General features: G+C 46.6%; 1 protein-coding gene across 3 annotated transcripts in view; it reads right to left on the bottom strand.

Moving 5' to 3' along the window:
- The window catches only part of GMEB2 (glucocorticoid modulatory element binding protein 2), a 57,109-nt gene that overhangs the window by 18,334 nt on the left and 25,655 nt on the right, over positions 1-13,120 (bottom strand). The window contains exons 2-5 of one of the 3 annotated variants that reach the window (XM_029070726.2): positions 12,317-12,521; positions 9,864-9,961; positions 6,554-6,681; positions 2,981-3,084 (exon numbers count right to left, since the gene is read on the bottom strand). In XM_029070726.2, the coding sequence (XP_028926559.1) occupies positions 2,981-3,084; positions 6,554-6,681; positions 9,864-9,939 (308 nt within the window). In that variant the 5' untranslated portion in view covers positions 9,940-9,961; positions 12,317-12,521. Of the gene's footprint in view, positions 1-2,980; positions 3,085-6,553; positions 6,682-9,863; positions 9,962-12,316; positions 12,522-13,120 lie in introns of those variants that run through there. The other 2 variants (XM_029070724.2, XM_007668788.2) reach the window with 2 other exon arrangements.

Raw genomic sequence — 13,120 nt, 5'->3', positions numbered from 1 at the left:
GGGCTCATGGTCATTTAATCTCCATTTTGCAATTGAAGAAACTGAGGATCGGAGAAGTTAAGTGACTTGCCCAAGCTCACACAGCAGAGCTGGCATCAGAACCTAGATCCTCCGACTCCCAAGTCCACGTTCTTTCCACTATCCATTCATTCATTCATTCATTCATTCAATAGTATTTATTGAGCGCTTACTATGTGCACAGCACTGTACTAAGCGCTTGGAATGTACAATTTGGCAACACTGCTTCTCCTAAGACCTTTCTTGGTTTCTTTACTTCCAGACTTTAACCTCTGTCATCCCTACTTCATTCTGCTGCCTGGATTATTTTTCTAAAGAAGTGTTCTGCCCACATTTCCCCCATTCCTCAAAACCCCAAGTGACTATCCACTCTTCTCCACATTAAGCAGAACTTTCTGATTACTATCATAAAGGCTCTCAATCAGCTCTCTCCTCTGATTTATTCACTCTTTTCTCCCCCTACAGCCCAGCTCACACTCTTCATTCCTCACAAGTGAACCTGCTCGCCGTGCCCAGGTCTTGTCTCTCCCACTCTCTGATTTATTGCTGACATCCTCCTCCTGGAACTCCGCCCATCTTCATTTTCAACAGACCATAGTACTGCGCATTTTTTAAGTCCTTCTGAAAGAACATCTTCTCCAGGAGACCTTCCCAGATGAATTTCTAAACTCTCTTTTTATTCCCCAATATTGACTTTTAGCACTTCTTTGTTACTTAAGTTCTGCGGTCACAGATTCCCATAGCACTTATGTACGTCTTACATACTCTATCACTCAAGCACTTAGTCATGTACATATCTCCTTTCCCTCCTTCCTCCTATTTGCAATTTATTTTTATGTTTGTCCCCTCCAGTAGATTCTAAGTTCCTTGAGGGCACGGAACACGTCTATTAATTCTACTGCACCCTCCCATGTGCTTAATACAGTGCTGTGCACACAGTCTATCCCTGAAAAATATGACAGGCTGATTGCTTAAGCTCTCTGGAGTAATTCTTAAATTTTGGCCCCATAGCCTAACTGTTCTTTTTGTCTGGAGGAAAATAAAGGCATTGATGTCCGTGAGTTTCACCTCAGTATAATGCGCCCGATATAGCCACAACCCACCCTTGGGTAGCTAAGTGTGTGGAGCCAGGAAGAGGAAGATTGCCTGGAATTACCATAAAGCTGAAGGTCCAGGCATTTCCTGGAGATGGGGCTAAAAAGGATGGTCTCCCATCTCCATCCAGCAGCTGGAGAAAGGCCCAGGATGTCTGCAGTGAAGAGAGTAAGAGCTGAATTCCATGTGCTTGTGAGATGTTCAGGACCATTTCAGTCAGTAAAGAGCTTCTCTTTGGCTCAAAGGGGGACCCCTGGCTGGAATACTGAACATGACCAAGGTCAGACTGGGGATAAGTCCTGGTAAAAGGGTGAATATTTGTGTGTGTGTGTGTGTGTGTGTGTATGAGTGTGAGAGAGAGAGAGAGAGAGAGAAAGAGAGAGAGAGAAAGAGCGAGAGAGAGAAAGAGAGAAAGAGTGAGAGAGACAGAAGAGCTGACTTGACTCTTTTGAGTGGGGTTTCAACTGGTGAAGCCCCTGGTACATGGATGATAAACAAACTGCCCACTCACCATCAATAACAACTTTTTGTTGAATGAGTGTTGGAGGTTGCCACTGGTCAGAGTCTTTGATCAGACCTCCCCACCCCAAGCTTCTTCCCTATTTGGATTTCTGGTTATGTCACCTTTCTTGTCTTCAAAAGGTCATATCCTCAAAAAGTACCCAGAACAGAAAATGTATACTGTCGGGGGGGCGGGGGGAGCGGGCGGGGATGTCATCTGTCTGGCTCTTCATTGTTAATCTACACACCTGAATTTTCTTAAGAAATCTCTCTTCCTGCTTTCATTACAATGTAGGTACGTGATGGAGTAAGACTCTTAAATACACTGGGTCCTCATTTCCTAAAGGACAGATTTGGTAACCTCTTCCCATCTTCCAACTCTCCCTCAATCAGAACAAATTCTACAACTCTCCCACTGGGCTTTTCTCCTGTCTGCTTTTGTCCTGCCATCCCTTCTTTTCTACATCATATTTATTTGTTTAGATAAATGAACTTGTCCTCAAGCACCTCCCTAAACCAGGAGAACCGAGGAATGTTTGGGTCAGCTTGTTCCAGTGTAACCGGCCGCTGAATTTCCTAAACCAAGTGGGGAGGTGCTGCTCTAGTCAAAAGAAGGGTTTTTTTTTTAAGTGCTTATTATGTGCCAGGCATTGTATTAAGCACTGAGGTAGATACAAGCTAATCGGGTTAGACACAGTCCATGTTCCAACATGAGGATCACAGTCTTATTCCCCATTTAATAGGTGAAGTAACTAAGACACAGAAAAGTAAAGTGACTTGCCCAAGGTCTCCCAGCAAAAAAGTGGGATTAGAATCCAGGGGCTTCTGACTGCCAGGCCCAGGCTCTATCCATTAGGCCACGCTGCTTCTCAGCAGCTGCCTCGGTGGCCAGAGTCATGGAGAAGCAGCGTGGCTCAGTGAAAAGAGCCCGGGCTTGGGAGTCAGAGGACATGGGTTCTAATCCCGGCTCCGCTGCTTGCCAGCTGTGTGACTTTGGGCAAGTCACTTAACTTCCCTGTGCCTCAGTTACCTTATCTGTAAAATGGGGGACAACCTGATCACCTTGTATCCCCCCCAGGGCTTAGAACAGTGCTTTGTACACAGTAAGTGCTTAACAAATACCACCATTATTATTATTATATCCAGATATGGACAAGGAAGATGAAGGAGAAGGAGACGAGATGAAGAAGGAGAATGGTCAGGTGACTGCTAGGAGCTTGGGGTTTCTTTTCTGGCATTTTGGATGGTGAGTGTTTGGATAATTAACAGCAATTTTGGATGACCGAGACCGAGGCAGCTGAATGACTGCTCATCCTCCCAAACAGAGGGTGCCCTGAGCCAGGGGTGGGCAAGCAAATGATCTAACCTGAGCATGATCCCATTCATGCGGATCGCCCTCTTCCAATCCTTCAGCGTGGACTTGCCAGCCAGGTGGACAAACTCCTTCGGACTTAGCACGTGTTCACCGTACTGTAGAGGGAGAGAAGTCAGAACCATCAGTATCTACTAATTACAGGAGGCAGCCTAGATCCACCACCATTGTCATCAACCAGCACCCGTCTGCTCTTCTGGGGTTTACATAGTCCTGGTTTGATGTCGGCTCTAGCGTCACTGAATTTATAACCTAGTGGGGAGGTAAAAACCACTAAATGTAATATAAAGTTGTTGAAAAGAATGGCGCATTGCCAATATAAAATGCACGAAAAACAGAAACAAACTACTACAGTACCAAGTTCTGAACTAGAGTACTTAGTACAACGCTAAGTGCTCGGCACACAATAAATACTATTCATTGACTACAGAGTCAGAAGTGAGAGATGGAGGTAAAGACGTCATGTGCAAGAGTTATATGTGCCCCTAGGTTACTTTTTTTTATGGTATTTGTTAAGCACTTACTTTGTTAAGCGCTTACTATGAGAAGCAGTGTGGCTTAATGAAAAGAGCCCGGGCTAATGAGTCAGAGGTCGTGGGTTCTAATTCCGGCTCCAACACTTGTCAGCTGTGTGACTTCGGGCAAGTCACTTAACTTCTCTGTGCCTCAGTTACCTCATCTGTAAAATGGGGATGAAGACTGTGAGCCCTTCGTGGGACAACCTGATTATCTTGTATCTGCCCCAGAGCTTAGAACAGTGCTTGGCACGTAGTCAGTACTTAACAAATACCTTATAATTACGTGCCAAGCACTATTCTAAGCACTGGGGTGGATGCAGGTTAATCTGTAAAACACAGAGTCTGTCCACTGTCCCTGCCTACATGGGTCTCGCAGTCAAAGTAGGAGGAAGAATAGGGACTGAATCCCCATTCTCTACTTGTTTGATTGGGTGGCAGGACTTTGAAGGGGGGGCTGGGATGTAACTGAGTTGGCAAGGGTAGCGGTGCCCACCCTAGCTGCAGCGTGCTGAACGTCTACGGCTGCAGCAGGGAGGAGGAGGAAGAGATGGAAAGACTAGGAGGATAAACAGAATCCAGGGAGTACCAAGCTAGGCCCCTCGACGTCCCAGCTTGTGGAAATGGATCCTATTGGCATGAATGATCTCTTGGTCAGTTTTGCAAAGCCAGTAACTAAAAGTACCAAATAGTCAAAACAAAGGCAGGGCATTTTGTTTACTTAGAAAACCACAAGAGGCAAGAGACTGGAGATGAGTCACCTAGTCTTGGCAGGAACTGGAATAAAAACTCTAATCCCCGGCTCCTGAAAACAGCTAAGTACCAGCGAAGGAAGCGGTGTGGGTTATTTCCTAATAAAGTTGAGGCCAAATGTGAAATGCATAGAAATATCTTCCTTCCCGATTCCCATTAAATTATATTTCACATCTGTTTCTTTTAACCAAAACACTCGCCTGCAAAATAAGGTTACGCCACCTCCCTCACACACTCCAAGTCCCATAAAAGCAACGAGTGATTCACAGTAAAAGACATTTTTTATGGCATTTGTTATGCACTTACAATATGCTAGGCACTATTCTAAGCACTGGAATAGATATAAGCTAATCAGGTTGGATACGGTTCCTGTCCCATCTCTCACGGTCTTAATCTCCATTTTAAAGATGAAGTAATTGAGGCACAGAGAACTGAAGCGACTTGCCCAAAGTCACACAGCAGACAAGTGGCGGAGCCGGGCTCAGAATTTAGGTCCTCTGACTTCAAACCTCCTGCTTTCCCAAAGGCCAGGCTGCTTCCTTAAGGAAGGCTACTTAACACCTCATTATTAAATGCTTTCTTTGTAGTCACACAACTCATTAAACAAGGGCAAGAGATTCCTTATCCAAAAGGAGGATCAATTTTTTTCATTTTGGAGGGCTCTGAATTTTGCACCTCTTTAAGATCAGATGGAGAATGAACTCACTGTCACTGAATAGAGGGCCCCCAGATGACTTCTGTTGTTCACTTAATTGGGAAGTTCCCTCTTGAATCCATCAATCAATTAAATTTACTGAGTGCTTACTGTGTGCAGAGCACTGTGCTGAGTGCTTAGGAGAGAATAACACAACAATATAACAGACACAATCTCTGCCCACAACAAGCTTAGAGTCTAGAGGGGAAGACAGACATTAATGTAAATAAATAAATTACGGATATGTACATAAGTGCTGTGAGGCTGGGGTGGTGAATAAATGGAACAAGTCAGGGTGACACAGAAGGGAGTGGGAGAAGAGGAAAGGGGGTCTATTCAGGGAAGGCCTCTTGGAGGATATGTAGCTTCAGTAAGACTCTGAAGGTGGGGAGATTAATTGCCTGTCGGGTACAAAGAGGGTGGGTGTTCCAGTTCAGAGGAAAGAGGTGGCCGAGAGATTGGCGGCAAAATAAACAAGATTGAGGTGGAGTGAGTAGGTTGGCATTAGAGGAGTGAAGCATGCAGCCTGGGTTGTAGCAGGAGACTAGCGAGGTGAGGTAGGAGGGGGCAAGTTGTGTGAGTGCTTTAAACCTGATGGAAAGGAGTTTTTGTCCGATGTTGAGGTGGATGGGCAACCACTGGAGGTTCTCAAGAAGTGGTGACATTGGACTGAATGTTTTTGTAGAAAAATAACCAGGCAGCAGAGTGAAGTATGTACTGCAGTGGGGAGAGACAAGAGGCAGGGAGGTCAGCAAGGAGGCTGATGCAGTAATCAAGGCTGGACCGGATAAGTGCTTGGATTAACGTGGCAGTAGTTTGGATGGAAAGGAAAAGGCGGGTTTTAGCGATGCTGTGAAGGTTGAACCGAGAGGATTTGGCGATAGATTGAATAGAGATCTACATAAGAGATCTACCAGATTTCTTTGTACTGTACTTGAATTGGTATCACCTAGTCATCTCATTGCAGCAGAGAGTGGATTATGTCTCCTGGTCTAACTGGAATCTGTATCTCCAAGCTTCTGACATATGGAGTGGTATCACATCCTGACAATTTAGACCTTGAGCTCCACGTGGGAAAGAGACTGTGTCCCATCTGATTATCTTGTACTTATCCCAGCACTTAATACAGCGTGTGGCACATAGTAAGTGCTTCATGAGAATCGTTAAAAAAAAGAGTGTAAGTTATTATCCTGGGCTTTTAGATTGACAGCCTGGCTCTGACCTGTAGCTCCTTGTGGCTTTGTATCTTTATTATTGAGACTAACTTTGCTGAGGTTTCACTCCTCCACTCAATCAATCAATCGAATGTATTGAGTGCCTACTGTATGCAGAGCACTGTACTGAATAACAGAGTGGGTAGTCATAATCCCTGTCCACAGTGAGCTCACAGGCTAGAGGGGTAGGCAGACGTTAATTTAAAAAATGCATAAATTATGGATACGTACAGGAGTTCTGTGGGGCTAAAGAAGGGAGCAAAAGGAGCAAATCAGGACGATGCAGTAGGGAGTGGGAAAAGAGGAAATGAGGGCTAAGTCAAGCAAGGAGCTCATAAGCGCCTGCTTCCACAGTGACCTTCCATGCCACCCCGAGGGGACCCACTCTCACCTGGACACACTTCACGTTGATGCCAGGGCACACAAACTTCCTCCATATCAGGTTGGCTTTGCTATCTCCACAGGTGATGGGATAAACAATCTCGGCCTCCAGGTTCTCCTCTTCTTCAGCCATCTTCACTTCTCACCAGGCGGGAGGATAAGGAGAGGGGAGAAGAGAAATTATCAGTTACAACCTCTTTTTACTATCACCTGGAAAAAGGGGAGGAGCCAGAAACTAAGTGCTTTTAATCGCAGCTCGAAAATAAAAATCAAAACAATGAACTTAGTAGATCTAACAGGGATTCTCGATGGCCTGGCAGTGGGAAAGCCCAGGAGCACATTAAGAACCTTTTAGAGAAAGGAAAATCAAGGTAGGTCTTTGGTTAAAATAAGTGAAACATCTTCATACTTTTTTCCAGGGTGGGGAGCTTTTAACCTTGACAGGAAAACATAATAATGAAACCTGGCTGACATTCTTGGATAGATAGGATTTGATGGTGCCACTTTAATAATAACAAATACCAACATTATTATTATTGTTAAGTGCTTACTGTGTGCTGTTCTGTCTAAGCACTGGGGCAGACACAGGGTAATCAGGTTGTCCCACGTGAGGCTCACAGTTAATTCCCATTTTACAGATGAGGTAACTGAGGCACAGAGAAGTTAAGTGACTTGCCCACAGTCACACAGCTGACAAGTGGCAGAGCTGGGATTCGAACCCATGACCTATGACTCCCAAACCCGGGCGTTTTCCACTGAGCCACGCTGCTTCTCTGAAGGTGCTCAATAAATAATAATAATGATGATGGTATTTGTTAAGCGGTTACTATGTGCAAAGCACTGTTCTAAGCTCGGGGGGGCGGGTACAAGGTGATCAGGTTGCCCCATGTGGGGCTCACAGTCTTAATCCCCATTTGGGAACTGAGGCACAGAGAAGTTAAGTGACAGCTGACAAGCGGCGGAGCCGGGATTAGAACCCATGACCTCTGTCTCCCAAGCCTAGGCTCTTGCCACTGAGCCATGCTGCTTCTCAATACAATTGGCTGAGTGATAAACATAGACGAAATGGCAAAGATACCTCCAAGCTCTGAGGAATAAACTACAAAACAGGAGAGGGCAGCAGAGTGCTAATTCTAATTCCTTTCCCCTTGATCACGTAGCCCGGTAGAGGGAAGGATTGCAATTCTTCCACTCAAATTCTCAGAGTAAAAGAAGGCTGCTAGTGGAGACAACAGAAAACACAATCTGGGCTGGACACTACCAATCTGGCAGCGTCTCTCAGTATACACAGCACAAAGCTGGGAGTCAGAAGGATTTAGGTTTTAATCCCCACTCCGCCATATGCCTCCTGGGTGACCTCGGTCAAGTCACTTAGCTTCTCTGGGCCTCAGTTACCTCATCGGCAAAATGGGGATGAAGACTGTGAGCCCCACGTGGAACAACCTGATTACCTTGTATCTACCAAGCGCTTAGAGCAGTGCTTGGCACATAGTAAGCGCTTAACAAACACCATCATTATTATTACTGTTATGTGCAGAGCACTGTACTAAGCACTTGGGAAAGTAAAATACTACAGAGTTAGCAGGCACGTTCTCTGCCCAAAGTGATCTTACAATCCAGAGGGGCAGGCAGACATGAATATCAATAAATAGTCAATAATATGATAATATATAATTTAATGTATATTTAAGTGCAGATCTACATCTCCGCCCCGTCCTCTCCCCCTCCCTTCAGGCTCGCATCTCCTCCTGCCTCCAGGACGTCTCCACCTGGATGTCGGCCCGCCACCTAAAACTCAACATGAACCAAAACTGAGCTCCTCATCTTCCCTCCCAAACCCGGTCCTCTCTCAGACTTCTCTATCACCGTCGATGGCACGACCATCCTTCCCGTCTCTCGGGCCCGCAATCTCGGTGTCATCCTTGACTCGTCCCTCTCGTTCACCCCACACATCCTATCCGTTACCGAGACCTGCCGGTTTCACCTCTACAATATCGCCAAGATCCGCCCTTTCCTCTCCACCCAGACGGCTACCTTACTGTTACGGGCTCTCGTTATATCCCGGCTAGACTACTGTGTCAGCCTTCTCTCTGACCTCCCTTCCTCCTCTCTCGCCCCGCTCCAGTCTATTCTTCACTCCGCTGCCCGGCTCATCTTCCTGCAGAAACGATCTGGGCATGTCACTCCCCTTCTTAAACAACTCCAGTGCTTGCCTATCGACCTCCGCTCCAAACAAAAACTCCTCACTCTAGGCTTCGAGGCTCTCCACCACCTTGCCCCTTCCTACCTCTCCTCCCTTCTCTCTTTCTTCCGCCCACCCCGCACGCTCCGCTCCTCTGCCGCCCACCTCCTCACCGTCCCTCGGTCTCGCCTATCCCGCCGTCGACCCCTGGGCCACGTCCTCCCGCGGTCCCGGAACGCCCTCCCTCCTCACCTCCGCCAAACTGATTCTCTTTCCCTCTTCAAAACCCTACTTAAAACTCACCTCCTCCAAGGGGCGTTCCCAGACTGAGCTCCTCTTCTCCCTCTACTCCCTCTGCCATCCCCCCTTTACCTCTCCGCAGCTAAACCCTCTTTTTCCCCTTTTCCCTCTGCTCCTCCACCTCTCCCTTCCCATCCCCACAGCACTGTACTCATCCGCTCAACTGTATATATTTTTGTTACCCTATTTATTTTGTTAATGAATTGTACATCGCCTTGATTCTATTTGGTTGCCATTGTTTTTACGAGACGTTCTTCCCCTTGACTCTATTTATTGCCATTGTTCTTGTCTGTCCGTCTCCCCCGATTAGACTGTAAGCCCGTCAAACGGCAGGGACTGTCTCTATCTGTTGCCGACTTGTTCATCCCAAGCGCTTAGTACAGTGCTCTGCACATAGTAAGCGCTCAATAAATACTATTGAATGAATGAATGAAAAGTGCTTGCAAGGTGCCAGGCACTGTACTAAATGCTGGAGTAGATACAAGTTAATCAGGTTGGGCACAGTCCATGTCCCACATACAGCTCACAGTCTCAATCCCCATTTTACAAAGGTAACTGAGGCCCAGAAGTGACTTGCCCAAGGTTACAGGCAGACAAGACTCCCAGAGTGCTCTCTATCTTCCAGGCCCAACTGCTTCCCTGCAATTTAAGCAGTGCTTAAGTTGAGGTGAGGGAGTGACAATCCATCATTCAGTGAAATTTCCTGAATGCTTACTGTTTACAGAACACTGTACTAAGTGATTGGGAGAGTACAGTACAGAGTCGGTAGATGTGTTCCTCGCCCACAGTGAGCTTACAGTCTAGAGGGGGAGACACAAATGCTATGCGTGGACCCTACCTAAGACTGCTTCTTTCAGTTGAGAGGAAGCTGTGAAGGCAGCAGCTGCTGCAGCCGCTGCATTTTCAGTTTCCATGTTGTCTTCTGTTAGGTCTCCCCTGGTAAGCAAGGAAAAAGAAAAAAAGTTAGGAAACAGGACCCAATTTCTGCATTATCACAGTAAATTTTACTGTTCTTCTCACCAGGCAAAGGGGGAAAAAACCTGATCGATTATAACCTCTAGTTACTATCACCCAGCTTAAGTGCCTACCTACACCTGGGGTGGGGGGGGGGGGGAGAAAAAAATCAAACAATGAACTTAGTATAACAGGGATACTACAATACTTTTGGGATCTATTTCCACAGTTCTCTAACACACTGAGACACCTGTGTTACATAAAGTTGTCCATGGTCAAAGAGGACATTCTCAATAGCAGACTTTACCCAGGCATAACTAAGTCCAAACTTCTAGACTGTTCATGCTTCAATATCGCTTTTAGCTGTGTATTTAATTTTTGTTATTTTCAGCTGTCTGGGATTCAAGTCTCTTCTCAAAGGGAGCTAGTCTTTCCTCAGGGCAACACACCAGGTAGATGTGAACTGTGTTACTGTCCAAGTCCATATCTCTTGTGGGTTTAAGGTATTTTGCATTACTTCCCTATTTATGCCCATCCCTCTCCTCTTCATCACAGAACAGTTGCTTCAGTATCATAATGCCATCCCATCTCCTCACGTGACCCTTCCAGTAAAGTTGTCTCGTGACGCGAATTGCTTTGGGGCTAGTAGACTGTCCTGAAACTTGTTTGTGACCTCGTTTTTGCCATCTGATGGAGGGAGATGTGTAGACCAAGCTGGTGAGCCTCCTTGAGAAGCCAAATGCGACGTTTGTTTAGGACCAGATTAAATAGCCAGAGGGAAGGCTGACGTCAGTACTGCTGGGAGAGCTTCACTTGAGCCCTGTGCTTCATTTCTTGTCATCACCATATTTTCTGTCTCCCACAGAATATGCTGGTTTTCTTCATTTGGTTTCCTACTTCTTTGTCTTCCAGCTCACTGCTGAAGAGTACTCTGACTAAATGGCAGAATGTGCAGGGACGGCCTTTGGTTTTGTGTTGCCGATTAAAATTTCCATACGCGTGCAATCCTGGAACCTTGCTAGTCAGCAGGGCTGGGCAACTGCTTTGGTTATGGCCTACCACAAAGTGCAGAAAAATGAAAATATAACTCACCTCTAGGTTTTTGGGACCGATGTCTGAGGCACCCAAGCTTTTTTTTTTTTAATGGTATGTGTTGGGCACTTACTATGTGCCAGGCACTGTACTAAGTCCTAGGGTAGATACAAGCTAATCAGTTTGGACACCATTCCAGGTCCCACATGAAGCTCACAATCTTAATCCTCATTTACAGATGAGGTAACCGAGGCCCAGAGAAGTGAAGTGACTTGCCCAAGGTCACAGCAGACAAGTGGTGGAGCCGGGATTAGAACCCAGGTCCTTCTGACTCCCAGGCTCGTTCTCTATCCATGCGTTAACTGAGGCACAGAGAAGTGAAGTGACTTGTGCAAGGTCACCCAGAAGACAAGTGGCGTTAGAACCCAGGCCCTCTGACTCAGAGGTCCACACCCTTTCTTCTAGGCTACTTCCTGACCCTTCAACCACCTTCTTCCACCCACTCCCGCTGTCTTCCTACTCTGTACTCATCTTCTACATAGGCTTCCCACTTCCTACGGGATTGGAGATAAGTCATGGTAGGGGCTCAACAATCAGCTCCCTCAACTCTGTGGACGTTGCCATCATGGCACTGCCATTGAGGCAGGGAGGGTAAAGCAGCAGAAGCAGAGCCTTTGGGCTTGGGAAGGAGTCTTCCCAATAGGCTAACAGTAACCACAGGACACCGAAGCCAAGGCAACTCCAGCTCTGGATCCCACCTCTTACTATTTGGCCACAGGAGCTGCTCTAAGGCCCTTCAGAAGATGTCCTGCAGTGGTCGAAGCGGGTGACGTGGAGCTGGAATATCCCAGCTGTAGTGCTGGCTCTGAGCTCTTTGCTGGGGGTGGGGGGCCCACCCAAGCTTAGGGAACAACCTGGAGGCCACCCCTTAATTTCCAACCACGGTGGAGGCAGTAGGGAAGGGCAGAGAGGATGGAGCAGGAATGTCCACAGGACTGGGGGGGATGGCGGGGCTTGATTTGTCTACGATTAGCCCGGGGCCAAATCCTGGCTCTTTCTACTTCTGCTCTTCCCTCTTCAGGATAAAGGATAATCTCTGGCCACTTGGGAGGGGTCTCATGGACTTGGGGGGAGAGGCAGAGGATGTGGAAGTGCATATAACTACCAGCACCTCTCTCCGGTCGAGGATCGATCGATCCGTCGTATACATTGAGTGCTTTCTGTGTGCAGAGCCCTGGACTAAGATCCTGGGAGAACAGAATTGGTAGGCAACGAGCTTATAGCCTAAAACCAAAAGGGTCATACCTTGTCCCAGGAACAAAAATTTGAAGAGAAATAGCTGGATGAGTACATGAGATTTTCCGAGCGTTGGCTGATACTGAACCGTTCAAGGCTTGTCATCTGTTCACAGTGCTGTGCTGACTACACAACTGTTCATAATGATCCGAATGCCTTTTTGTAGGTTTGCCTCCAGAGCCTGGTCACGGTCGACAGTGGCTCCTCTGATTCTCTGGAATTTTTGATGGTGAAAGTAGCCAGATGAGTTGGCTGCTTCCCATAGGATTAGAAACTCTTATAGAAGCAACCAATCAGTCACTGGCATTTATTAAGCACTTGCTGTGTGCACAGCACTTGTAATAGACACTCCAAAAAAACAGTAGAGTTGGTAGACATGTTCCCAACCCACAGTGAATTTACAGCCTAGAGGGGGAGACCGTTATTGACATAAATAAATGATTTATACTTATGTGCGTAAGTGATGTGGGGCTGAGAGTGAGGTGTATACCAAATGCACAAAGGACACAGAGAAAACCTAATTGCAATTCATGAACTGAATTCAAAAGTGGGGTTCAATGTAGCTCAGGTGTGGTGATGATGTGTGGGTAATTTTTAAGCTAAAAGGTTTCTGCTCTCTCTCTACAGGAAGTAGGAAACCACTTCCCTCCCCTAAACCAGCACCCGATCTGTGTCAGAATCATGGGGGGCTTAGGGGACATCATTTTTTATTCTGAACTTCTAGTCAGCCAACTCTGAACTCCAGGGAAGAGATTCCCAGGATAACATCGAGAATGAGAAGCAGCGTGGTCTTGTGGAAAGAACACAGACCTG

This window comes from Ornithorhynchus anatinus, chromosome 8 (assembly GCF_004115215.2).
Source record: "Ornithorhynchus anatinus isolate Pmale09 chromosome 8, mOrnAna1.pri.v4, whole genome shotgun sequence".
Taxonomy (NCBI): Eukaryota; Metazoa; Chordata; class Mammalia; order Monotremata; family Ornithorhynchidae; genus Ornithorhynchus; species Ornithorhynchus anatinus.
This window is presented reverse-complemented; position numbering and strand designations above follow the sequence as displayed.